Genomic DNA, 27,513 nt, shown 5'->3' on the forward strand with positions numbered 1-27,513 from the left:
TTACCACCAGCACTGACCAAATCCTCTCTCTCTATCTTCCTTTAAAACACTCAACTTTTTTTGACATGACGTTTACTTCACCAGCTGTTTCCTTCTTTCTTTTTTTTTTTCTAACACTGTACCCTTCGTCATCACCGCAGATTTTGGAATTAACGGGTGCTAATCTTTCATCTTGTGCTCGAATGGGATCTTTATCTTGAAGATCGTGTGCATGTCATGAAGTACGTTAGTAATTACGGTCCAGATGTGAGTTTGATAATGATGGAACTGGGAAATCGGGATACATCGAATTGTTGTACTACCTGATGTACTTGATTGAAACCAATCGAATAAAAGGTCAGATTCCTGGTTCCACTCTCCACGCTTCTCCAAATGGCAGTTTATTGCCACTTTTGTAGTTCTGTGCAACAGTTTAATCTATTTGGTTGTGTACAAATATAATTATTAATTTGAAAAATCAAGATTTTTTTGTTAACATAAATCAAATGACTAAATTTCAAGTATTTATTTTATATAAAATATTATAATTTATATATTTATGTTATATTTTATATAAAAATTATTTATTTAAATTTATATCAACATAAAAATAAAAAAAATATTTTTTTATTTTTTAAATTTATATATAATAATTATTTAAATTTTAAATCATATTATTTTTATATATTTTTATATTATATTTATATTATACTATTATATCATATTTTTAATAATTAAATATACAAATAATGCACGATAATCTAATACTTTTTTTTTCATAACCAAGATAAAAAAGCCTTCTTATTTAAATCCAAAAGGTTGATGATAATAACTTTATCAAAAACATCCATGCATTATTATTACCTTTAAAGGTTGTGTGACCTACGAGCATAAGTAGCATTTGTGCATTTTGAAAGAAAAACAAAGAGGAAGTAAATATAGCTAATAATGGATCATTGCGAGCAAAATTATACTCTTTCTGTTTTTATTTTGTTTGGGTATATTTATTTTTTTTGTCAAATAAGTTTAACTTTGATAATTATTTTTATAATATTATATTAAATTAAATTAAATATGTTTTGAAAATTTTAAAACTTAAATTTTATAAATATTATTTTTAAAAAAATTTATATACACTTAACCTTTTTTATTTATTTAACCTAAAAACCCTCATTTTCGAACCAAACAAACTTCTTACTAATTATGCAAATTAATCATTGTAGGAACCTACTTCGACTAACTTAAAAAGGATAAAAAAAAAAAAAATCGTTCAACACACTTGCTTTACGCGCAATACGTGCGAGTGGTGTTTTGAGTTTCACAATAATAATTTCTGATAAAGAATAAAAAAAAAAACTACTATTATTATGAGACCGTAGGTAATAATACCGCCGACTAGCAAAGAGGATCGGGCGTTAAATGTCGAACATGTTGGGTGGTCGGAGGCCAAAAGCATCACGAGCCCTCTTCCGTATGGTTGTAAGGGTTGAGGACAGTGACTACAGTGGGCCCCAGAAAGAGTTATTTTCTATCTGACACGTGTCACTCCGTTCTATCATTAGCCTCATATTCAGCTTTTGTTAATCCTCCTTTAATTCGACGTTAATGGTTAAGTTTCGTTTCCGAGCGTCCGAACCCAGACCACCGGCCAACCTGGGCTCAATCGACCCCTACTCTTTTGTTCGAGGTTTAACCGGACCATGTGCCTTGGTTGGTTTTAACCTTCGTAGCAGCCTGCAAGAGTTAAGGTTGTCTCTTTCTTAGTAAAAATATATAAAATCGCCGTGTTTTATTTAATATGTAATGATCATATTACCCTCCTTTTCCACAGATTGTTTTGTTATTTATTTAATATTTTGTTTTAATTTCTAAAGATAATTATAAACTATTGAATATCTTAAGTTATAAATGCATTTTAGTGAATTTTTTATTTTTTGTAAGAAATAAATTTTCAGTATAAAAAATCATAATTTAAAATTAAAAAATAATTTTAGATATTAAAATTTAAATTTCAAATATATTAAATATCATTATTAAATTAAAAATTGAATTTAAAAAATTTTAAACATTTTATTTTTTATTTTCAAATAAATAAAGTATTGTTAAAATTCAAGATTTCTACAAAAACTTCATTTGTCTTACTTACGTACCAAATTAATAGCATATTTTTCTCACCAACTTTATGATTTTGTAAATATTCTAAATTGTGGCGTATAATGAAAAACAATGAAAGATCTGTTTCTATATAAAAAAAATACAAAAGAATTTGTTGCGCAGAAATAGTACACGAGTGAAAATTTCCTCCTTGATTATGATATTTACATTAAAAATCATTTTCAACTGTACATTATATTTTATTACGTATTAAGAAAAACAACTTATTATTTGCCCATGTGTATAAGAGGAAAATTTTGTATATAAAGTTTTGACATAGTCATTCATGATTTGGAAAATACATGGTTAATCATTGCCATTTTTTTCTCTTACAAACAACACTTTTTCAATAATTTATTAATTTTAACATTCAATTTATTATTAATATAAAGATGATATATTTTTAAGTAACGTATTAAGACCATACAAAAGGAACAAACATGAATAATAAAAATGAATGTTTTAGTTAAATCATAAATTCAATCGGTAAAAGTTATGGATTAAATACTCATCGCTAGCAAAAAACTTTAATAAAAAAATTAATCGATTCATTATAAACTTATTTTGATTTTATACGAAATTTTAATTCGTAAAATTCATTGATCTTCGACTGAATGATTTAATTCGATTCTTACAAATTTGATAAAAGTAAATTAAGAAACAAATTACTCATTCATAATATGGAATCCCAAATAGTAAATTTAGGTATCCTCATATTTGATTTATGAAGTATTTTTATAAAATTTTCTTATATTTTACAAATATTATAATTTCATGTTCAAAGAGGAAAGTTTCAATTTTTTCTTTTGATTATTTTGTTTTATTTAAATTTAATAAATAATTATTAACATGTGACAGAGACGCCGACAGTAAAAATACATTCTAGAATTAAAAATAATCAATTTAAGTATATGCGCAATGATTGAATTATCAAGTATTTTACAAGTTCTAATGCTATTTTATAAATTTTTTTATTGCTTGGGAAAACTGTACTGCCTGTATTTTATTTCTTTCCTAAAAAATTAAACTAAGAATTTATTGTGTTTAAACTTAACACGTAAGGACAATATGGTCATGCAGTAAGAGTTTGGTTCGTTTGGTAAGCCGCTGCCCGCAATGTTCAAGCATTCGGCGATGAGACGAGTGTTTGGACACGATTATTTCAGAATGGTTAACGATTGTACGGACTTTTTTTTTTACGTGGGAAAAATAAAAATCTCATATCCGAAAAGCAACAAAAGAGTGCCTCCTTTAAGCCTGGCTATGACCAGAGTTTATCTCAAAGAATCGTGTCAGATTCCGTTTGTGTCGAACACAAATCTCAAGATAAACAAAAAAGGAACAAAATTTAAGCAAAACAAAATCAAACGGTTCTTAGTTTATTGGTGTAATTATCTAACAAATTTTTACGTAATCTTTTGTCATTTCTTTCATTTCTTAAAACCCCATATGGGATATGTGGACGGTGGTAAGAGGAAGAGAGAAACCAGACAGGATCATGGGATCTGCATGTTTTTGTTACACCAAACCAAAGCCTCCCCTGCAAAAATATTGATCATGCAAATCTCTTTCTTTCTCTCTTATCTCACTCTTTCTTTTTCTTACTTTCCTCTGGAATAAATAGAATAGTACCAACAAATCACATCCCATCCCATCATCCATCGTTTTCTTGACCTCCTCAAAAGCAACTCCTGTTTTGGATTAAGCCTCAAGTCTCTCTATCTCTCTCTCTCCTAACCATTTTAATTTAATTAACATTCAATTAATTATTTAATTAAGGGTCTATTTGCAGTTTCTATAATGCTAGAATTATACTCTCAAAGAAAAAAGTGCACATGATTTGTCTTTGTTATCCAACTAAAAATTTGATTGTGAGGTCCCCTAGTCCTCTAATGAAGGCATAAAGCAAATACTATCCTATCGTTTTCTTGAGTTTGTAAACTAAATGAGCTCTGAAATAAGAAATGAACTTAACCGAGCAACAAGCGGCTTTCATTTTAAGCATATGGGTGTTTCTTAGAAAAATATATTTTTTTAATTTATTAAATTATAATAATTATTAAAATTTTAAATTATAGTATTTTTACGTTCACGTCAGATCTACTTTTTACTAAGACGAGACTTCAATAAAGGGGGGTATGTTTGGGGCGTTGTGCAAATGGGGTTGAGGTTTTGTTTGCAAGTGTAGCAGTGAAAAACACTTGTTACATTAGATAAAGAAAGGAAGAGCAACAAGAGTGTATCTTTAGGAGGTCAGCAACAGCAAGCTTTGCTTCCTGAGCTAAACAACCTATCGTTATTTAGGGAGCTGTGGTTGCGTGAGTTACGTTCTAATTCTTGTATCCTGTTTTTGGGGTCTTGAGTAAAGGGAATCTCTCCTGGTTTTATCATCTCTTTTCTCTTTTTATGCTCTCCTCCCTCCCCTCGTTTCTTCGTGTCTAAAAAAATCACCTTTCTTTATCGAGTCCTAGAAAAGAGAGAGTATGACAGAGAGAGAGAGAAAGCAAGAAGAACCCACTAAAGCGTGCAAAAAAACAAAGGAAAAGCTAGATAAGAACCCACCCTTCTTATCATAGCGCTCTACCAATCCTCTGCACTTTGAGTTGTTTAAAACACTTTGTTCTGGTGGAGGATTTTTTTTCTCTTTGTGGGGTTTTCTAGTTTGAAGGTGTGATTTTTTATATTGCGTTTTTGGCCTGGCTTTTCCGGTTTTATATGTGTTGGTTTTAAGGAATTAATGGTTGTGTCTCTCTAAGCTGGACACTTCTTGCGTTGTTAGCTAAGATTTTCAGAGTTCTATCACTCCTTCCTACAAGCGTTTTTCATAGCTAAAGCCTAAAGGAAGTTTGTTGATTTCATGATGTGCGTCTTCATTGTTTTGAGCTTTGGTTGAGTGACTCCTTTTAAATTAAAATAAGGCAAGTTTCTCTTTTTTGGATTTCATTAGTTATGGACTATGTGTTTATCCATTCCATTTGCATGGTTTTATGTCCTTTTCATTTTTTCTCTAGTTTGTTTTGTGATATTTAAGCTTCTGAACCTGCAACACTTTCTTTTTTCAGCTTGTTTCTAGTTCTTGGTCTTCAAAGTTATAGTAAAAAGGTGAATTTTTTTTGGGTTAGTTGGGCATCTATTCCATCCTGTTAAGGAGATGGAGAGCGGTTGCTCAAAGAATGGTGAAGCATGTCCTCAACTTCTTGATTTGATTCCTCAAGAAAGAGAGTGGTATGTAAAGAGAGAAGAGGATAGAAGACACGGATCCTCAGAGGAGAGGAAGCTGGAATTGAGGCTTGGTCCCCCGGGTGAAGATAACTGGTCCATCGAAGACACAACCAAAAGCAACAGGGAGAGAGATGAGTCTTTACTCTCTCTTGGATGCTTCTCTTCAATGAAGAGCAATGGAAAACAAACACATAAGTTTCCATCTCCAGAAGACCACCCGGTTGGGTCAGTTTTGTCCACTCCATGGGCCAAAACCCTCCAGCATACGCATCAACATCAGACAAAGCCTCCCTTATTTCTTCAGTTCCCATCAACAGCCCCACAAAGCATGCCTGTTATAGCAAAGGGATCGTCACAGCCCTGTTGCACTAAAGCGGTAGACTTGCAGAATGCAGAGAAAAAAGCATTTTCACCTCCTGCAAATACAGCTGTGCCTCTCAACAGTTCTCAGAAAAGGTACTCTAGCTTTTAACTCTCCCTCGCTCTGTGTGTGTGTGTCTGTCCGTCTGTATGTCTGCATATCTATAATATATTAATTTTTTTATATCTTTCTAGACAGAGGATATTCACAAGTCACAAGTTTACCTTACTTGATGTTATGTGGTCCATGCATGCTTGTTAGTTGTTTCATTTCTTTATGTTTCTCATGTTACATGAATCCTAATTCATCTTTCATAGGTACCTGTATATTTTGTAGTTTTAGTGCAAAATTTTACTTTTCTCCTTCACATGTTTGAAAAATTTTTGTTTTTTTGTTTTTTTTATGAATGATTAATTGATCTGCTCATTCATGATAGCTCTTAGCCTGTCATGGTAGTAAATGCTTAATCCTTATCTTTCCTTTTAGATGTACAAGTTTTACTTATTTTGTCTCTTATCTCCAGTTTCCTATCCCATGCTATTATTATATTGATCCTATCTCTTATATTTTAGCACGGGATTTCTTTTTCTTTTTCTTCGTTTATATAATTTTTGTTTTAGGTAGATGTTTTCTCTTTCAAGACTTTATTTTTTTTTCATGATTTTGGCTAACTTTGATTATTAACAAATAACCCTTGTACATATTGATCTCAATTATTTAGCTTGAATTTATTGTGATGTTTTTCTTGTCTGATTCTATTGTAATGATCATGGAAAACAGAACTGCTCCAGGTCCAGTTGTGGGTTGGCCTCCAATTCGTTCTTTTAGGAAAAATCTTGCCTCCAGCAGCTCTTCAAAACTAGCTTCTGAATCACCCTGTGTGGTCCCCCACAAGGTTGCTAATGAAAAAGCAGCAGCTGAAACAAGTGGTAGAGGCCTGTTTGTGAAAATCAACATGGATGGAGTTCCAATCGGAAGGAAAGTGGATCTCAAGGCCTATGACAGCTATGAAAAACTGTCAACTGCTGTTGATGAACTCTTCAGAGGCCTCATTGCAGGTAAATATATAGCACTATTATTTTCGATTCAATGAATATAAAATATGCAACTGAGCTAAATCAATCCTTGGTAATTATTTCCAGCGTTTAGCTAAATTTGATCTGATAGTCATGTCCATTAGCCATTAGGAAGTTTATTTTATTCGGAGTTTAATATCGTATCTACGTCAAACATATCTTATATTTGACAGCACCATCCCTTGTTCAGTGTATTAGAAAATTTTGTATTGTATATGGTTACTATATTACCAATCGAGTCACATCAGTGTTAGTTTTAAACTGTTTAGGTGATGGAAGTGGGCGCAGGGAAGCATTAGGAGTAAATCTTAATACAAATTGCATATTTCGAGGGCAAAATTTTGGACACATTTGCTTGTTCTTATTGCAGTTAAACTCTTAGCTTATACTAATGTGATTGAAAGATATGATTATCTAATCTTTTTGTCTTTGCTTTGATCCGTGTAGCTCAAAGAGATTGCTCTGCTGGTGGAATAGTGAACAAGCAAGAGGAAAAGAAAGTGATTACGGGCGTACTGGATGGAAGTGGAGAATATAGGCTTGTTTATGAGGATAACGAAGGAGACAGGATGCTTGTTGGGGATGTCCCTTGGCAGTAAGCATCTTATCACTGTGGATCTGATTCAATTTGAGATTATACTATACCATATTATATTCCCACAATTAGTGATTGAGCATATATATATCTATATATATATATATATATATATAGAGAGAGAGAGAGAGAGAGCTAGCTAGCAGAATACCATTTTTATTTTATCTTTGTCCTTTAGTTTTTCCTGAAAACAGCATTAGATTCCTAATATCTTAACCATAATTCCGGTTGCTTTCCTTAATGTTGGCATATTCTTTATTAATATATGTATTACCAAATTACGACAGAAACTGCTTTGTTTAATTATGTTTATTTAATAGCATGTTGAACCATACATGAATAAAGTTGTAATAACTGGATTTTGAATGGGATTTGCAGCATGTTTGTATCGACAGTGAAGAGGCTGCGCGTGTTGAAGAGCACTGAACTATCAGCACTCAGCCGTGAGTCTTTAGTTTATTATGAAAAACTAATGATTAATGGTTAATTATTAGTTGTTTTGGTTGGTTTTCCTTTCTCTTAATTAGAAATTGGGGGTTCTTTTACAGTTGGAAGCAGTAAGCAGGGAAAGATGCAGGCTTGACTGCCTCGAAAACTAGAGCTTTCCCCTGAAGATTCTCCACCAAAGTTTGAAGAAACAGGCTCTAAATTGTGTTCACGTTTTGACATTTTGCTCCTCTATGTTGTATGGAACTCGATGCACTCACAGTATATATAAGTAGTTTTATATGTAATTTTTGACGTCTTTCCCTTTGTTTAACATGCATTTTTTCTCTACATCAATGCCATTTGGAACAGTGTTATGAAGCAAGCAAGCAACATCTCTCTCCGAGTTCTGATGAGCAACTTTTTTTTTGTACTTAGTATTAAAAACAACCCATTTCAGGATGGTGAAAGAACTCTTAGGCTTTGAAAGTGCGTTGAACTTTGAGGCCTCTAAGCAAAAGAAGTCCAGTTCCAAGTTCCTGAAAAGTGAAGGAATAATGGGTTGTAAAGTTGAAAACACTTTTTTCTTTCTTTCGATTCATGACCTATCGAACCTCGCTGCAATAGAATACCAGTACTCTAATTCGAACCGTTCTTTTCGTTCAAAAGGGCGAGCCCCAAAGCACATTCTAATCCCTTTCGGTACCATAGGGGCAAGATTTGGACCGTTGATCCATCAATAACCAAATTTATATAAATAGATTGTTTGGTTTGGATGAGTATTTTAAGTCTATGGGCGGTGTGAAATTGAGGGTATAAAAAGGGGGAAACAAAGAGGTTTGGGGGAGGATTGAAGGGTCGTTATCATCGAGAGCTGCCTAACTTTGGGCCCAAAAACAAGACTGGTCTCATCTCAATGACGTGTCACGTGTGGGAATGTAAACGCATGTGCGTTTTGCCCTTACTTACCTTCCAGAGTTTGGTTGGTCGGAACACGTGTGCTTGTTGTTGACCAAAACAACGGACACATCTCTTCTAACTTGTAAGCTTAGCCATATTACTCTGTTCCTCTTTTTGTTTCCCAAAATTTGATACCAATTATATACTACAAGCTTGAAACTTTTTGAGGGTTTATTTTATTTTTTTATAGATAAAATATTGTTTTTGGTTACATATTTTCCTTTGTGTGTTAAACAAATCATTCAACTAATCTAGATAAGTATGCATTGTCTCAGCGGATTTTATTGTAAAGAAACTTCTTTCCTTAGAAGTCTTATACACGTATGCTTCCAACCGTTGCAAAATGTCAAAGGTACAGTTGACAATCTCTACCAGTACAATACTTGATTATACCATTTATGTTGCTTTCCATCTTTCTACACATTGTCACTCTTCAAAATCTGTTGGTCAACAAATATCACTTGATATATTGGATCCTTCTTCTGTAATGGCTGCAAAATTTTTTGCATTGCAAGAAGTGAATCCGACTTTACAACCACAAGTTGACAACCATGATATGCGTGGCAAACTTAACGTTTAGAAACCAACAAATAAATAATTAAAATAAACAAATAATAAATAAATAAATAATACAATAATAAAAAAACAAAACAAATCCTATTTATTCTATCAATTCTATAATTTGAATTTGATTCGATCAAAATAAAATTTTAAAAAAAAATAAAATAGGATTATTTTTAAAAATAAGAAATAAAAAATGATAAATAAATACAAAGATCTTTTCGAAGGTGTTTGCCCCATATCCAATCGGAGGATCGAATTGATTATAAAAATATGAATTTAATTAGTCAATTTATTAGTGAGCAAAATATCAAAAAACATATTCCATCCAAAAGATATTTGTTTGAAGTCGTGCGTTGTGTGATCAATTTATACTTTTAGTTATAGTAATCAAAATTCAAATATTAACAATTTCACATAAAAAAACATTTGTTTGAATTCAAAGAAAAACAAAATGAAAAAAATTATATTATAATAAAAAATATTCCTATTAAAACGACTTTATGAATATTTAGTATTTGTTTCTTAATTTATTACCGTTGTGAAATAAGAAATCTTCGTATCTTAATACATGTATTTAATCTATTCGGGGCTATTAGAGTCGGATCCACTTTTTAAGGAATATGAGTCGAAGCAATAACAAGAATATTTCTAGTGGAACATCTTTTACAATCTTTGGAGAGATAGTTCACATCAAAATGAAAAATATAATAAATCGACTAATTCAATCAAATTAATGATTTTTTGATTCCCAAATATCCAATTCACCAATTAATTTTTTATAACGTATGTTTTTTTTTTTATATAAATAAGATAAAAACCGTTAACGTTTTTTTAGAATTTTACGTAGATCACTCTGAGATAAATAAATTTTTTTGTGCAATTTCTAATGTGAAGTAAGTCTTCGTATCCTATTAATAAATTACAATAATCTTTAAATTTACTAGTGGTATTGTAGTGTGGGAATATATATGGAGTTCAAATAATAGAAAATTTGATCAAGGTTAAGAAAGTAATTAAGCTGTTTTAAGCACCTGATGGAAGAAAGGTAATCAATCAGATTTGCAGGGATCAAAAGAGTGTCGAGAAGAAGGATGATGAAGCCATGGATGAAAGCTCTCCACCGCCTGAAAGTGTTATCCATCAAAGCCTATCTTTGTTGTGGTCCGTACCAATGCTTTGTCCAAGACATGGCAAAGAACTTGGGCTTTCTATCCTGTCTCCGATTTCGATCAAACTTTAATAATATGTATTTGGAAAGGAAATATTTGTCCACTCAAAGGCATGCAGATGCCAGAAATTATTAGTGAGGTTACAATTACTGAATATATAATTCAAGAAATTTGTGGATAACACTGTTTCGACACTATGCACGTACGAAGCGGCAGCCTATTGATTCATAAACTTTTAAGTTGGTTTTAAACCAATTGGCCTCTCATTAATTTTGATCATTGGATATCAAAGAACAACCTCAAAATGCTTTGATTTAATTTGCACTTACCATAGAGAAAAACCTTGGCATGGTAATATAATTTGCCCAATTAAGATCATTTGCTATTGAGTCATTAACTGCTTTGTAGGCTAACATGGTATAAGGTTAAGGTCTGCCCAAATTATGATGAATTTGGCATAATTGGGCCATTGATATTGAAAAATAAATCCAATTGCTTGTGAAAATCTAATGGTTTTGAAATCGAAACGAGTGGGGATTGGTTTCACAATTTTCTCACTAATTTTCCTCTTTCCAACTGTTGGTCTTTAAATATAGTTGCATTGAGCTGAGAGATTCTGGATTAGTCATCAGATCAAGACATTGAAATTTCGTCATTTGGGATGATTTCACTTTCACCCCAACATCGATCCTCCAAACTTAAAATTCTTTCGAATACATTTGTAGCAAATTGCCACTATCAATCTCAATTAACACAACAAGTCTCCAAGAAGCTACAATCAAATTGTTGCCTCATGGAACATCTTTCAACACTGATCGGTTCCTTCTACTTATGATACATTCATTTAGTCCTGAAAAAAATGCAATTAAATTCTTCTAAATTTAAGATATCAGATATCCTTTGCTATTTTTCATATCAAAGTTTTTCATTTTGTAGGTCTGATTCATACGGGATCAGAAGTTATTCAATCTCTCCCGAACCCCAAACAAATGTTGTTCAGATTCATCAGCCAACAATAAATTTATAGAGGTAGGTGAACATGGTTATTAATTTTAATCAAAATATTGTTCTAACCAGCATTAATATTTCATTAATATCTTATTGTTTACTCAAGTTTCTGGCTAAAATGGCTAATTTGTTGAATTGCAATGCCTTTGCCAGATATTAATTATTTATTGCGTTCACTAAAACTATGAAATCTGTTGGTAGAATATTATATTTTTAATTTTAATGTAAGAATTTAATTTTTGATAATTTTAAATATATAAAAAATCATTCAAAATTATGTTATACTAAAAAATTTAATTTGTAAAAGGAAAAATACAAGAAAAAAGATTTAGCTATATATGCCTGTTCGAATTGGGAGTAATGAATTAATTATGTTTCTCTCATCTCATAAATTTATTATTTTTTTTAAAAATTTGAAAAGAAAATCTAAAATTAAAAATATAATGGATTGTAATCGTGGAAATATCAACTTTTTTGAACAAATTAATTAAAACTAATGCATGACTCGAAAATACAAACTGTCAACCTGGAGTTTCAATAAGAATAAATTGATATTATACTAATAATTTATCACTTCATTTAGTTTTTTTTTTTTTTCATTTTTCATTTCAACAAATTTCTTAACAAATAATTAATCATATTAAAATTAATAACAAACATAGTACTATCAACCCAAAACAAGAAAAAAAAAAAACCATCAAATATCAAAATTACGGGGACAAAATCCAAATAAATCCCAATTTTTTTCTCTTGATGTTGTAATAATAATACCAAGAGATTAAAATAGGGATAAAAAAAAAATACACACATGTTAGAACATGTGAAGCTTATAAAAGTTAAATACCTTTTTTTTTTTTGTGGTTCTGCCTGGCTTCACCCTGTGTGCCATGTATTAAGATATGAAAAACTACAAACAAGACATACGTTGTATTTTCATATGGTGATCCATGGAACCCGGCGTAGGAGCGGCCAACATCGGCAATGATTTGGAGAAAGGAAAGGTTGATCAGTTTCCTTCCTTTTATATGAGAGTTTCTCTGTTTTCTTGGACATATTTTTCTCTTCTTTATAAAGCCTTATGTTCATTTATACAGAGGTTTTTTCCCGCTCTTGTTTCATGGAGAGAAAAACTTGTTACGTATAATGGTGGGGTTATGGGAAATTAGGTTTCTCTTCTTTGGTGAAAACTACAATAATAACCTCTGGACATTGATCTTCTAATTGGAACTTAATTATTGTCATTAGAAGAAAGAAAAAAGGGTTTAATTAATTATGCTTAGTGTGCTAAATGTTTAACTTTTAATCTTTAATATTTTTATGAAGCAATTAAATAAAAAGAGAAATTGTTTAGATTTCACACATAAAATTAGTTGGATCATACATATTTTTAGATTATATTAAAAAAATTTTAATAAAAAAGTATGTATTAGTTTAAAAATTATACTAAAACTGACTGTTAGCTTTCCTTGGGTTTTTTTTTTAGTTAAAAACGAAAGCACTTTCACAAGACAGCCAGTTTATCCCAAGCATGAAAAAGGGTTGGTCGACCATTCCCAGTGGTCCTTGTATTTAGATTCTCTTTGCACAATAACAAAACCTCTTTATTACTTTCCTTTATTACTTCTTAATTCCTTTCCTAAATATTTTCAACTGTAGTAAGTGTTTGATTTTGTAGTAACAATAAAGGAAGTAAGTGGGTGGTAAGGGTATTTGGTTGAGTATAGTCAAGGCCTGTAGACTTGGAAGTAGAAAAATTTTTGGAAACGTCCTCCAATATATTGTATTCTGGTGAGTGGGGATGACAGGGAAACCGTTCACAAAATTCAACTGGGGAATTCATCACCCTTTGGACTGAAACATGGAAAAAGGGTTATTTGAAGGGAGAAGGCAGCAATACATGGGCACCCTCCACTCACATTTTCTATAGGGAAAGCACATACGTTGGTCAAAACATAATCAATATGTCAAGCCTCTATTCTCTTGTACATATCCTTTTCTACATGACATGTGTTTTTCATACCATATAAAAAAAAGTATATTCCAATAAAATTATTATTATTATTATTATTATTATTATTATTATTATAAATAACAAGTAAATTAAAAACTTTCAAATTGATGAAGAAGTGGAACTACATATCAACAAAATTATGTGCTTTTATATATGTATATATTCATTTGGACTGGGGTTTTTCTCCACAAAGTGATAATATTGTTTATTAGAAAATTAAAGGGAGGATTTGTAAAGAAATGCAAAGAAAAATCGAAGAAATTTAATTAATAAGAAAATGGCGGAAAAAAAAGAAAAAAGAAAGTGGGGGATTAGAAGAGAAGCATATCAGGACACCCATGCCAATGATTTGAAGAGAAATAAAAGTGTAGACAATATTTTCATTTTGCTTTTTTTTTTTTTTTTTGGGTTCTAGTTTTCAAATAGATATCATTCCAAGGTTGCTTCTTATTCTATCTTTGTCGGACGGACCACTGTCACTGTCTGACAACATGAATGTAGACACCCAACTACTTACAGCCCTAGACAGGGCGGTGTCGTTTTGTGTCACAAAAGTCTACTCCACTAAAGTACATTTGAATTAGAATTTTGTATAATAAGAATTTTTGAGAAATGCAATGATTTCACAACGTCAAGCAGGTGACACTACTCATGCATGTTTGATTCTTGTTCCAAAACTTAGAACCTCCTTATTTGACTTTTTAAGTTGTGTCAGCTGAAAAAGCTTCACAATCATATTCATGCCTTGTAGCAGTATTTTCAATCCCAAGGAAACTTGGATGCAGAAACTCAAACCCTGTAAGCATAGCAATCATCAAATCGTATTATCATTAAACATGGAAATATACTGCATGAAAGGTAATAACATACATGGATGTTGTATGATAAATTGTTAACAATCACATAGAAGATAATCAAGTCATCTGTGAACCAAATGTGTGATAGAGACAAGGGTTAGCATTATTTTCACGTCTAAGCAGTGACCGCTGGTAACTACCAGAAGGAAAGAAAAATGATGAATTGAATCGCAGGCCGAAGCGGAAGAGTTCTCGCTTCCAGGTCCTGCTTTTATACAGTTTATGAACCTTATCGCGTACTCTGCAAGCAATTATTTAAGATTTTACAGGGAATGCATTGAAAGTAATTAACTGAGAAAGGAATAAAATGCTAATCCCCCAGGTAAAAAATTTTGTCAAAGATTTCTCACAAATAACTTCAAAAGAATGGCAGAACCAGTTCTTACTGCTCTCAGGACTCATCCGTTTCGAGATACTGTGAATGGGAAGCAGCAAGAAGAGCAGCTCCGATGCCAGAACCATCATTTGAATGCTCAACTACAATGGTTTCAGATACCTCTTCTCCAAGTAATTCGTTTAGGCTGTTCTCCAAGCACTTGCGGTATTCCGTATAGTGCTCGTATAGTCCACCATCCATAGCTATTACTGTTCTTTGTTTCTCTCCTTCCTTGATTGTATCTCTTCCCATTTTCTTCAGAATACCTAGCATTCCAGCAGCTGAAAGACGTGCCCCTCGTGTGGCAACGATGTTGCAAATCTCAAAAATTACTTTTCTCATCTTCATGGAGGTGTTTGATATCTGAAATAGAAAAGATATAAACAAACTTAAAACACACAATAAAAATTTGCCTAGTGCTTCATTAGCCAGTAGACTAGTAGCCAGAAACATCATCGTCAATTCCTTGAGGCCAAGACAAGATACCGAATATATACAACAATAATTCAGTTCCAATCACAACAACTTAAGAGTGTTAACCAGCTTTCACAGTTGCAAGAAAAACATATTCTCTGCACTTCTCTGCTAAAAGAACCTTCAAGCCAGTATTTTCCTTCGTTTTTTGGTATAAGTTAAGCTAGTGATATTATGGAAGTTTTTCATAGGAATCAAAATGTACTGCTCTAAGTCAACTTTCAAGTGATTCCAGTGAAATGAGGAAATTGAAATAGGATCTGGTATATTGGGTTCAACCAACATTATGCTACACCAAAAATCCTTGAAGTGAATCGGAGAAGTTCCATCAGAGATATGTAAGGCAAACAAGAAATTCAGGCAAAGAGAAAAAGGGAGATAACCAAGTTTTGATGATCAAGAGTAACATAAGGACAGTTTTCACAAGATTAAAATATACCTCAAGAATATCTTTCAATTTATTGGCTACCACTTTGAGGTCAGGGGAAGTGTCCTGATGCATTGCTGACATAACAGGTGTCCTGCATGTTAAAAGAAGCTCAAAAATAAGTATCGTGCAGATCTTGAACACAATACAATGTTGCATTTATTTCAATTTAATTCAATTTAAAGCTTCCTCCCAAACATGCCCTTCTTTACTCCCTCTGGTTAAAATCAAGGAAAATGGGACCCACACCCTTCGTTTTCTTTATTCCTTTCTCTTCTTTTTTTTCCCCTTTCTTCTTCTTTCTTCCTTTTTCCTTTTTCTGTTCTTTCTCCCGTCCCCTACCCAATTCCTTGCAACAGGCCGCTGCCTACGCCGCCATCCTCCTCTGGCAGCTGCCCCTTTTTAGCATCCAAATTCCTCCAAAAATCATTTGAAAACTCCTTCCAGCCTCTTCTTTCTTCCTATCCCACTAGATTTTTCAAAAAAAAAACCTAAAAAAGCCTAGTTCTACAAAATAAACCTAGTGGCCTCCATCATTTTTACCATTTTTCACCACTTGACCGGTGTCCAAACATGCCTTGACCATGTCGGGACTGTCTAATTTATTTTTATTTTTTTGCCATGTCCCGTATGTATTTTGACATGTCGGCAGCATGTCCAAGTCAGACACCGGTACATGAAAGTGGAAGCTGTGTCCGTAATTCCTAGCTGTCAGCATATGACCACCTGTCTAACCACCTTTGTATTGGAAACTTCAGCAGGAGCAATTAAATTTATTCATTATTTGGTGTCAAAGAAATGAAACGTAATTTGGGTATATATGAATTCAAAGAAATAAGGACAGAACCAGTTTCTCCTACGAAAAATTACACCTTCATTGATGATGATTATGTGAAACCTCACATATATTGACTCATATTTAATAGTTATTCAATTATAGAAGGAAAGAGAGCCTAGTAAGATCACTTCCAAGTTCAAACTATTCTCATAATCTCACACAAAATAAGTTTTCTAGTAACGACCTCTTTGCAAGGACAAACAAACTGTCTGATACCAGTTTCTCATTTCAAACATAGCAAAAATGAAAACCATGTGCATACAGCATTATAGAGAAAAATGTTAACCAAATTAGAAAAATTAGGGTACAGTTGATGAACAATGATTATAAACAAACAAAAAGAAATCCGCAGAGCAAAGAAAATTTAAAAAGAAACAGATCCATAAATACCCTGAGGAAATTACCTCAACACAAACGGCACTTTAAGTTTTGGTGGAAGAGTGTCACCAAAAAATGCAGCTTCCTCAGCCATCCTACACAGGACTCTGCGAACAATTTCTCCCAAATACATACCAGATATTACCTTCTCATAAATCTGTGGCAAATCAAAAGATGAACAAATTATGTTAAAGAGAAGTAAAGCAAAAGCCAAAGGTACCAGAACAGAAAAAAAATTGTGCGCTTACCTGTTCACCAGGGTTTAAACTCTCAGCATCTAGTGCATGGTCATACTCTGTCAATGGAAGATGTGATGATCTAAAGTTACCCCACTCCATATTGATAACCTTCAGCCAAATATCAAGAGCAACTTTAGCATTCATCCTAAACTTATTAAACAGTTCTATTTCAAACTTACATGGATATCCTCATTGATTTTAATTGTGACATAAAGAAAGAAAGAAACAGTCTCAAAGTCATAGAAAGTTACTGATAGAAATTAAAGAACAGCTAACCATCTCTCCTGATTTGGGTAGTAGACCATGCCATTTTGGTATTGCATGTGCACGTTCAACATATGCTGCATTCGACCCAGTACCAAGGATCACAGCAGCAACAACATCATTGTTGGTGTATCGACCTCCAGCTAGTGTTCCAACAGTGTCATTGACCTGGCATCAAAATGGTTGCAGTAAGACACAAAGGGAAAAGAATAACAATAATGAAAAGCAAGATAATTATTCTGTATCAGCAGCTCAAATTCAAGAATATAAGGGTCCTATAACCATTGACAGAGAAAATCCATAACATAAACCTACCAAAGCTGAAACACGCATGTCAAGGCCTTGTCTTTCCATGGCTTTGGTCAATTCTGCTACCACATCTTGGCCAACCTGTTAATTCATTGGTCAGTAACAGTAAAGAAATATAAGTTGAGGATTAAAACGTAAATGTTATGAGAAGTTGCATTAATCAATTATATAAAGAACCCAAAAAGCAGTCATGTGCATTGAAGTGGTACACATGAATTCTTAAAATTCAAATACTGTTAAACTTCTTTTTTCATAAATTATTGCCTTTCTTTTTAAATCCTAGGGAAGAATATATGGGGGCAAATCTATTGGGCAAATTTCTACATCCCTTAAAATTTGAGAAAGATTAATGCATAATATATAGAGAAGCCCGATCAATAAGCACTAACTGTGTCATCTATAGAGAAGCCTTTTGTCCACCTAAGAAGGGTTCCAGAAGCAATAGATGTTTGCATCACAGGGAATGAGAAGGTAAAACCAAGCTCCCTCTTTCTACCGGGAGTTAGTTGAAAATCCATGCCTTCTTGAGCTACAAATTTTGCAAGTTCTGCTGCAATATAGTCAAATAGTGCCTGAAATCAAGATCACCTGTCAGACATCAGAGACCTCTTTATGCCTCAACCCCCTTCCCATCGTTGATTGAAAGGCAGAGGCACTTACATTTGAAGTCCCTGTCATCAAATTCGGAGGAATAGACACCTCCTCAAACTGTTGATTGACAATACCACTATCCTTACCTCCCAATTGCACTCGTAACACACGGAAGTTAGTTCCACCAAGGTCCAATGCATAAAATAATCCCTTCTCATTCCTAATTTAGGAAAAGAAAAAAATTACAATATAATCCACTAAAGTCTCTAGTGGACCACCAAATCGTATGAGAATCAATAAAAAAAAGTATGTAAAAATAGTATATTGACAAGTCAGTCATCCACCTCAGCCATGTAGAGAAGAAGCTTCAATGTGGATCAGATAGAACCTAAATTTCTAGATGCGCACGTATCTAGAGACACCCACATGAACTCAAGCAAGTGTCATGAACTTGATCCCACATAAACAATCTTAAACAACAGACACCTTCATATTATTAACTAATTTGGGATATATGTTTGACAAAAATCCACCTAAGACTTAACTGTACCTGATCCAAAATACTCAGGCATACGTACATAAACACACATTTATTAGCAACATAGGAATGAACATTGATGTTTAATGCATGTTGGACATAAGTGACAAAACACCAACATAAAATCCAATCAAAACGGATCAAATAAATACATAATTATGCACGTTTAAAAACAAAGGAAAGAAATTGAAATACCCAGAAGCAAATTGTAAACATAGCTGATGAGCATCTTGAGTTTGCTGCCACCTTCAGAGGCAAGGCCAGCATGCATCTCTACAGTCATGGCATCAGCCACTTGTCTCAGCTTCCCAATCGGGGTCCCACACTTTTCTTCAAAGTCTTTCATTATCTCCATTGCTTTGACCCACCTCCCTGACTTCTTCATTTTCCGACGGACCACCACCGCTGCTGCCGCTGCCACAGCTATCCCACATACGACCGCCACCCCTACTGCAACCTTCCCCATTTTACCACCCAAAAAATGGGATTTGTAATCCAAAAAAGAGAAAAAAAAAAGGAAAAATTAAAAGACCTTGCAAAAAAAAGGAGTTTGGTGATACAATAACAAGGGAGAATTTGGAGTTATGTGATATAAATCAGTGAATGATTGTTGAATCTAAAATTAGAATTTTGTGCGAGAAAAAATAAATAAAATCAAAACAAAAAACAAAGATCTTGCTTTAGCTTGTAGAGAGAGAACCCTGAAATAGACCAAAATAAGGGGTAACTGGTGTCAATCTGAGTATGTGTTTGGCGACCTTTTTGTTTGTAGGTTTTTTTTATAGCTTTTTTATCTGAGTATGGTGGTTCACCAATAGCACTTGCACGCACCCCAAAAGAGGACTTCACTATTGACGCTGTAAATTTAGCGAGAGGTCGTGAGTACACGTGTCTGTTTGGTAATGACACTGTAAAAAAGTATGAAATTTAAAGTTTACTTTATCAGAGTTTAGATTGTTAGATTTGATCTCATCTCATTTGACTTTGCTTTGGTACTTTTGTTTTACTTTTATGCTTTTCTGTTCTTCTTTGTTTGACGTGAAAAGAGTCCTCTACTTTTTTTTTCTTTCCTGTTTCTTTCATAATAATTTATTAATTATTAAACTTGCCAATGAATCCACCTAAAAAAAAATTCAAATAAGCAAAGCCCAAGGAATTCACTCTGAATTTTGTTTTCTGTCGCGATAAGGTTGACATCTTACATTTGCTTAGATTAAACAAAAATTTCGAAGTTGAATGCATCTTACAGTTAATCTTCTCCCATTCGAGGAAATTCAAAGTCTATCCATCTTACCTCTTTACCATTTTCATCGAACAAAAAATCAAGCCTTTTAGGATAGAGATTTAATTATTGTTGTCATTTTGAATATAACTTATCAATGAAACGAAGTAAAAGCCCCATTAACCATGGACAATTAGAGATGAGAATCAAACCCAACCTGTTTGATAACCCATTGTGTTTGAACAGAATCTGCTTTCAGAAAGAAGTGCATCCAAAGAAATCTGAGTTTATTAATTGGGCTTCTAAACTTATCTTCAGAAATTCTTTTGGGGCAATTGGTCTTTTTTGTTTCGAGAGAATTGGTTCCCTGTCAGACAGGGTCTTACAAAGTGGTTTTTGTACAGTCTGCAATTTCTGTAGCATTTAACCAATAATGAAAATAATAAGCAAAGAAAGAAAGAGAAAGAGAAATGTTTAATATAATAATAATTTTATTACAATAAATGGCAGCAAAACTACTTAGCCAAACTACACCTTGAACCTGAGTTTTGTTTGTACAAAATACACATCTCAACCATTCCACTAAAGGATGCATCAAGAACATGACAGCCGTCCCCTTTTGATACTATCACACTAGAACCTTTCCATGGAGTTAGGAAAGCATTAACAAAGTCCAAATAAAAAAAAAATTTCAAGATAATGCAGGAGTTCATTGCCTGTGTAAAACATATGCTCTCTCTCTCTCTCTCCCCCCTTTCTTTTTTTTTTTTTTTTCTTTTCCTCTTTTCTACCCTATTTGGAGAAAGGAAAAGCACACAACATAAGTGAAAAACTGGACAAAGAAGCAAACTAAAGTCACGCCCGAAAGATGTTTAGATTCAGCCACTGTGCCTGAAAAAGAGAAAGAAACGAAAGCCAGCTACTAGAATTAAACTTACCTGAACTGCTGGCTTTCTGTCTTTTTTTCTTTTTTTTCTGAGCAACAACATTTTCATAGACTATCCACCCATCTAAATTATTATCTCTCATGCTGTTGATGTCAAACTCAACCTGCTATCAGAATAACCAAAAAAAAAAAACCACAAAACAAAGCAGCGTAAAGAAAACCATTACATATAGAATAAGAAGAAAAACTCATTTAAAACTTTAAATACATGCCTTATCACAGGATTCTGCACGGTTTCTGAGTCCACAACTCCATTCATAGACTTACGAACCACACCAATCGCAGTATTTGGCTTCACATCAGAAAAATCAACAAACAAAATTAAGTAGATTAGGTAAAGGTGTGGACTCAATGGATTAAAATATTCAAGACAAAGAAACAGTCCTTTCAAGCCTAAATTAGTGAGACTTTCATCTCTGAAAATCACATAACTGCCCAACTTGTAGTTCATATACCAGTCAGAACACTGTAAATGATCTCTTCAAGGGCAACAAGTTTTCAACTATTCTGTTCACAGTTTCTTCAGGTTATTTGGTTATATGATCTATAAGTCAGCAGGGAAAAAAAAAGCACTATGGCAACAAGCATAAAAATTATGGAGCAGAAAAACAACAAAAATGAAAAGATTTAATTTCAGGAACTCTATGGCAACTGATTGAGAAAAAAAAATGAAATCACAAACAAAATCAGGAAAAATTAAGCAATTAAAATCCAAAACCTTTAACTCATGCAGCAATCTGTCTTGAAATACTCTGTTCTGATCAGCATGTTCATCCTCCAGAGAAGATTTTGAATCGTCACACAAATCACTCTGAGAAGATGCTGGGTTATCATCAACTCCATTGCTCACTTCACTGCTACCTGCTGTAGATTCATTGCCAATATCCTCACGTGAGCAAGAGCTGATATTGCTAGAATTATATGAAGCATTCCCTTCGGTAAGTCCATTCATTTCATCTAGATCTGATGTAGAACAACCTGAAGATGTGCTGCTTAGCTTACAACTAATAATCTCAGGAGAAACTGATTCACTCCTATTAGGACTTTGCCGTTTCTCCAGCCTACTTTGCTCACTATTTTCTCCATTAGAATCTGTTTTCCTCTTAAGGCATTTTGCACCAGATTCAGTTTGACATGCAACACCATTGTCATGCAACAGTTTATCAGACTGCTGGCAGGGAGTAAGCCGCAGATTCCAAGGATGTTTATAGCCATTTGGGAAAACATAAGCCGGAAGCTGCTTTCTACGGACATGCGATACATAGATTTCCATCCCAGGTTTCCAAAACATGTACATGTTTATTGAAAGCCGGAATTCATCAACTGACCCACGTATATCAAACTGCTGACCTTCCTGAATTTTTTCCCCCTCTTTCCTTTGTAAACCCATAAAGAATGCACAATGGGCACATGGCTTAGATGCATCTACGTATTCATGAGGATAAGGATGGCACTGCAACTTTCCATAAGTGTCTCGCTCAATCTGTAAATAATATATTTAAAAAGCAGATGAGTGAAATAGAAAAACCTCTAATTTCTTAATTTCATAAAGAATCACAATTAATCAAAATTTTAAGTTTAAAAGCCATGTCAAAAAGGCATAACTATTACCATCAAAGTCAGCTGCCTTAGCCGAGATTCCACCCAGCCTTTCCAAGCACGCAAATCATCAGCATCAGCAGCAACAATGTCGACTTGCAGATAGTTTTTGTAGCTTTCGAAGAACAAATAAGGCTCAAACAGGGCACTCCACTTTGCTTTATTCAGCTCAATTTTCTGGATTTGGAGACAGTATAAGGATCACTATATAGCTATAGACTAAAATAGAGAAAATGATTCTCCATTTTCTTACCTCACAAATGTTGTTACCATATTGGAACTGCTCCATCATGACTCGAAGCGTGCTTGTGGACACATTATAGCTAGAATTCATGCATGGATAGGCAGGTGTAATAATTGGCATGTGATGAGTCCTATCACGAGGATTTTTACGAGGATCCCATACAGAAAACCCAAGTTCGTCTTCTTCAATTGCACAAAGCATAACTGGGTTTGGCCAACGCCACTGGGTATAGACCCTAAAAAATCGTGAAACAAGCATACTAGGAACTGCATTAGGATAAAGTTGGCAAACTCGAGCTACAAGAAGAGCCCAGTTTACACCCCCAAGAAATCCAGTCACCTGAAAATGAAAACACATATTAAATAGAGAATGTAGTAATGAAGATAATTACCAAAATATAAAGGAGAAGAGAACTAACATTGGAATAAACACCACGTCTTTTAGCCCAGAACTTTAGACATCGGAGTGTCGTGCGAAAATGCTAAAACATTATAAAAGTATACAGCTTAGCAAAAGATCCAAACAACGAACTATTACATAAAAAGCAGAAAACTAACTAAATTTCAAAGATTAGGAATGCAATCAGGTGCATTTCACCTCAATGTTTGGAACCAATTTCAGAATTTGATCTGCAACCCTGCAGCCATTAAGACTTCGAACAGTAGGCTCATCAACATTGCACAATACTGACATATCAGAGATGTCAAGATCCTGTCCACAAGCAATCATTCATCAAATATACCAACCAGATAAAAATCAAAATGGTTTCACGCAACTAAACAAGAGAGTGAAAAGCAACAAAACTATTTAAAACACATTTTAACTACACAGTCCTTAAAAGGAAAAAAAAATCAAGCCAACAAGATTTAGAAAAAGGAAAATATGCTAAATCTATAACAAATTAAACATGCCTAATAAAATTGTAGTAAAACCTCTGCAACATGTTATGTTATGGAAAACATTCCTATGAAGTCACTTAAAAGAAGTAATCTAAGAGGGCGAGAGAAAGACAGACACACACATACACACAGAGAAAAAGAGAGTATGGTAGAACTCTAAATGCTCACAGACAAGATGAAAGTGGGAGATGGAGGAGAACTTTTAAAACTTTCAACCAATACAATTCTTAGAATTGACTGAGCAGTACAAAGATATCCAAAAACAACGTGCTAGGAGTTACTGTACATTTGTACATAAACAGATGCTTGCTTTTAATAGAATTTTTAACTACAAAAATAAAAGATGATTTAGACTTACTTGAGGCACAACCAAATGAGAGATGCTAGCATAAAGAAGGTCGATTGGTATCCCATCAAACTTAAATTTCATTACAGGGACATGAGCATCTGGAACTGGCTGTAACTCTGTAACTTCTTCCCTTTCTGCCAGGATGTTGTGCAGTATAAAGAAGAAATCTTCCTGTTTAAGCCAGCAAAAAATTTAGATACGTGAATTAAATTATTTTAGGGTTCATAAATCAATCAATTCAGTCACTAATAAATTATGTGTTTACCTCCCGGTTAACATAGGATGGTCCCACACATAAAGTGTCAATGTCAGAGCCAGGTCCATGAACCTATCAAAACAATAAAACTTTAGCAACGTATCTGCATATGAACCATGTGAATTACAAGAAAGAAAAATGCAGGACAATCACCCCAAGTCGATAAGATCCAAAAGTAAAAATGACAGCATTTGCATCTTCAACTATCTGATCTGTGTAACCCCTCAAACGAGTAAGTTGCTTCACCCAGTCAGTTACAATCTAAACACAATAAAGAGATATGTTACCAAATCTGTGAAAATGTCATAGCAGCGATACAAACCAGTACAGACACATTAAACATAGGTTAAATTAGCACCCACAAGATACATAATAAGTAATAACATCTGAAATGTGTTTTATTGTAGATTATTCTCCCTTGTTTCAAAAGCTTTGGAACAGGAAAACATATTGCAGTTTATGGTTTAATTTAGAGAAAAAACAACCTAGATAGCTGCCTACAGCATAAAATTCAAGAATTTTCAAAGAAGGAACAAAAGAGAGATAAAACCACCATCGATGCTAGTAAAAATGCGTTTTAGGCAAAATGTTGAACTAAAGTTGGAGAGTTGTATCACCTCCCAATGTCTGATACATAGATGGGGCACTGTCATAGTGGACTGGATACCATCCTGTCCATTACTGTTTAAAAGTACCGTCATACCCTTGAAAAGGGTAATATAAGTTCCAAACCCCCTTGTCCACAATCCATCACACGGTACGACCAGTTCGTAGAAAGCAACAAACTCAAACACATCGAAAATTTAGAATCAAGCTAAGATTTGAGATATCCAAACATACTGTTTCAAAGATGATTACCATATCTGAAAGCAACCATTTAATAAATCCACATGTTCATGTGTTCTTTTCTTCTTTTTTGTTTCTTCTCTTATATTTGCAACTTAATCCATCTCAGGTGGGCTAGTCTGATGAAAGCATAAAGTAGTTTGTTCAACAGGTTTTCTAAGGCAAATAGGAATTAATCATAAATATCTGAGACATTTCTTACCAGAACATTCCAAAGGATAAAATAACATTGAATCTATCTAAATACACCCACAATGTTTAATCATAATACATACATCAGAATCAGAGTGCTTAGATTAATCTAAACAACTAGCCAGTTTGCAAAATAAAGAGCTCTAGCTGGCAGCCTATTTGGTGAAAGGGCGAACATAGGTCATAATTGAAGTTCTTATGAGTTTGTTTTTGTTCCACACTATATAACCATTTATAATTTGATTAGCAGGTTTGGTACTACAAAATCTCACAGTTCATCAAGAAAGTACATCAAATCTGCTCAGTGACAATAATAACTCAGATAATTAAGCATCATCTCAAAGCTTCTAGAAGTTAAGCACTATAGAAAAAGAGCTTTCTACATAAACATAAATAAAATACATTTGAACAGGTCTACGAGAAATATCTATAGTTAGTAGGAACATCTGAATCTCAAATTGTTTTAATCAGGGTCACTTCCACAATAACTATGTTTCAGTAGTTACCCACAGAAAGCCTACAGGACGAGATCCAAGAGGTTTACTTCATACATTCAATTTAAACATATACATAATATATCCTAATCATATAGGATATATTAACCAACTTACTTCCCAACCTTCTATTTAAGACTAGAGGCAAATATATTAAATAGGAAGTTATCCCCATACAATCCCATCTTATAAACCAAACGAGCATGCACTGCCGCCACATTTGATTCCAAATACATTAACCCAAAAGAAAATTGATTTTGATTAGTCTATTTCACACTTTATTTCTCGACCTAATTTTTTAAATAAAATATGCTGCATTGACATCAACACACTTAACAAAAAAGCAAATTTTTTTCTGAACCAGCTAGCAATAATAGCTTCTCATTAATTAAGCAATCTAAGCATGTATCTATTTGAAGGTAAATAGAATTATTAGTAGCACTAGCATCATACAAGTTTGAAATTTTCATAGAAACATAAATTCCACAAAAACCACATGCAATTACCTCTTGAATTCGACAGAGTACTTCTTCTCTCTTTGCAGCTTCTTCTTTCCTCTCATAAAGGCCAGCTTCTGCCAAAAACTGTCAACAAATTTTCAAAAAAATAAATGAATCAACAATACCCACAAAACAAAATCTAAAATTTCCATATATATACCTTTTCCAAATCACGGCTTCTTTGTATATCCGCTTCGGTAGGACCTGCCATTGATATCGGCTTTGTTACACCGTACTGCTTCACTGGCGCGGCTACATACGGCGGCGAACCACTCAATCCCTTAGAACTCACCATCTCTCTCTATATTATATATATCCGTTCAGCGCCAAAAAAAAACCCTAATTTTTTAATGGAAAAAAATAAGAGCAGTTTCAATTGAAATTTGAACGGCTCAGCAACGAAAACTCTAGCGTTGGAAGAATAACAAAAAAAAAAAAACTTCGATCAAGCAAATCAAAGAACGGACAAAAAAAACCTAAACAAATGGAAAAATTGAAGGCAAAATTGCAAAACAAGAAAAGTTTCAAAATAGAAAAAAAAATCTAAGGAAGGAGGAGAAGGAGGAGGAGATTGAGACTTTGGAAAGGTCCAGAGGCGGCAGCGGCTGAAGGGTTAATTTTTGTTATTGGGGGGATTTTTAAACAAAAAGGAAAAGGAAAATCGGTTCTTTTATAATATCAAGATATCATTTTTTTTTTATTCTCCTATTTCGGATGGGATTTGGATTTTATGTTTGGGTATAAAAGGAATATGAAGATTTTTTTTTATTTTTTATTTTTTGTAACGCCGCCTATAAGGGAATGCTTTCTTTTTGGATCTTTTAGGTCGCGGTTTTGGATCAACGCTTGACACGTGCCTCTGCGGGGTTACGATTTGTTATACGTGGTAATTGTGTATGAACCGTGTTCATCAAAACGACGTCATTTTGTTGTTTTATGCTGGGCAATAGGGTTTGTATTTTTTGTTTTTCTTTTTTGAGCCAGACTAGCTCAAATTATTTTTAGCTTTGACAAATTTAAGGTCATTTTTTGGATACTAATTATAATAATTTTTTTCCGAATTTCTACATATATCAAATTCAAGTTTTTTTTTTTTTTCATTCGAAATTTAGAACTTAACTCATGATTCTTGCAAATATTTTTGACAGAC

General features: G+C 33.4%; 3 protein-coding genes across 12 annotated transcripts; 1 reads left to right on the forward strand and 2 right to left on the reverse strand.

Moving 5' to 3' along the window:
- Positions 1-4,289: 4,289 nt before the first annotated feature.
- Positions 4,290-8,233, forward strand: LOC111274570 (auxin-responsive protein IAA26-like). Its single transcript, XM_022859302.2, has 6 exons — positions 4,290-5,051; positions 5,196-5,811; positions 6,497-6,774; positions 7,240-7,387; positions 7,766-7,830; positions 7,936-8,233. The coding sequence occupies exons 2-6, from the start codon at positions 5,285-5,287 to the stop codon at positions 7,968-7,970; spliced, it is 1,053 nt and encodes a 350-aa protein (XP_022715037.2). The 5' UTR covers positions 4,290-5,051; positions 5,196-5,284; the 3' UTR covers positions 7,971-8,233.
- Positions 8,234-13,873: 5,640 nt separating this feature from the next.
- Positions 13,874-20,455, reverse strand: LOC111274573 (hexokinase-1-like). 5 transcript variants are annotated; one of them, XM_089755638.1, is made up of 11 exons: positions 20,256-20,455; positions 19,012-19,273; positions 18,425-18,498; positions 18,077-18,259; positions 17,694-17,768; positions 17,391-17,546; positions 17,124-17,222; positions 16,902-17,032; positions 15,672-15,753; positions 14,769-15,121; positions 13,874-14,321 (listed from the first exon to the last, which is right to left on the reverse strand). In XM_089755638.1, exons 1-10 carry the CDS (start codon positions 20,307-20,309, stop codon positions 14,774-14,776), a joined length of 1,464 nt encoding a protein of 487 aa, XP_089611764.1. In that variant the 5' UTR covers positions 20,310-20,455; the 3' UTR covers positions 13,874-14,321; positions 14,769-14,773. The 5 variants fall into 5 exon arrangements, with proteins under 5 accessions (XP_089611764.1, XP_022715046.2, XP_089611763.1 ...); XM_022859311.2 differs by lacking the exon at positions 20,256-20,455 and having other exon boundaries at positions 18,348-18,498; positions 19,012-20,052; XM_089755637.1 differs by lacking the exon at positions 13,874-14,321 and having other exon boundaries at positions 14,383-15,121.
- Positions 20,456-20,493: 38 nt separating this feature from the next.
- LOC111274572 (nuclear poly(A) polymerase 4-like) lies at positions 20,494-27,007 on the reverse strand. 6 transcript variants are annotated; one of them, XM_022859305.2, is made up of 12 exons: positions 26,524-27,007; positions 26,370-26,447; positions 24,485-24,592; positions 24,341-24,403; positions 24,085-24,246; positions 23,425-23,538; positions 23,246-23,308; positions 22,837-23,166; positions 22,596-22,760; positions 21,703-22,467; positions 21,197-21,276; positions 20,494-21,088 (listed from the first exon to the last, which is right to left on the reverse strand). In XM_022859305.2, the coding sequence occupies exons 1-12, from the start codon at positions 26,656-26,658 to the stop codon at positions 21,064-21,066; spliced, it is 2,088 nt and encodes a 695-aa protein (XP_022715040.2). In that variant the 5' UTR covers positions 26,659-27,007; the 3' UTR covers positions 20,494-21,063. The 6 variants fall into 6 exon arrangements, with proteins under 6 accessions (XP_022715040.2, XP_022715039.2, XP_089611760.1 ...); XM_022859304.2 differs by having other exon boundaries at positions 20,494-21,091; XM_089755634.1 differs by lacking the exon at positions 24,485-24,592.
- Positions 27,008-27,513: the final 506 nt, after the last annotated feature.

The sequence above is a fragment of the Durio zibethinus genome, chromosome 26 (genome assembly GCF_047325235.1).
Source record: "Durio zibethinus cultivar Kanyao isolate XHJ-2024 chromosome 26, ASM4732523v1, whole genome shotgun sequence".
NCBI classification, from domain to species: Eukaryota; Viridiplantae; Streptophyta; class Magnoliopsida; order Malvales; family Malvaceae; genus Durio; species Durio zibethinus.

What these genes read in the sequence shown, in the direction of transcription:
- LOC111274573 (XM_089755640.1), bottom strand. Translation starts at nt 19,282, where the DNA reads ATGGGGAAGGTTGCAGTAGGGGTGGCGGTCGTATGTGGGATAGCTGTG. An exon ending in AAAGTGCCGTTTGTGTTGAG is followed by an intron (nt 15,754 to 16,901) that starts GTAATTTCCTCA and finishes TTTAACATGCAG; the next exon opens with GACACCTGTTATGTCAGCAA. An exon ending in AATTGAAAGATATTCTTGAG is followed by an intron (nt 15,122 to 15,671) that starts GTATATTTTAAT and finishes TTTCTATTTCAG; the next exon opens with ATATCAAACACCTCCATGAA.
- LOC111274570 (XM_022859302.2), top strand. Translation starts at nt 5,285, where the DNA reads ATGGAGAGCGGTTGCTCAAAGAATGGTGAAGCATGTCCTCAACTTCTT. An exon ending in CTCAACAGTTCTCAGAAAAG is followed by an intron (nt 5,812 to 6,496) that starts GTACTCTAGCTT and finishes CATGGAAAACAG; the next exon opens with AACTGCTCCAGGTCCAGTTG. An exon ending in CTTCAGAGGCCTCATTGCAG is followed by an intron (nt 6,775 to 7,239) that starts GTAAATATATAG and finishes TGATCCGTGTAG; the next exon opens with CTCAAAGAGATTGCTCTGCT.
- LOC111274572 (XM_022859304.2), bottom strand. Translation starts at nt 26,658, where the DNA reads ATGGTGAGTTCTAAGGGATTGAGTGGTTCGCCGCCGTATGTAGCCGCG. An exon ending in CTCATTTGGTTGTGCCTCAA is followed by an intron (nt 23,539 to 24,084) that starts GTAAGTCTAAAT and finishes GCTTGTGGACAG; the next exon opens with GATCTTGACATCTCTGATAT. An exon ending in ATGGTAACAACATTTGTGAG is followed by an intron (nt 22,761 to 22,836) that starts GTAAGAAAATGG and finishes CTCCAAATCCAG; the next exon opens with AAAATTGAGCTGAATAAAGC.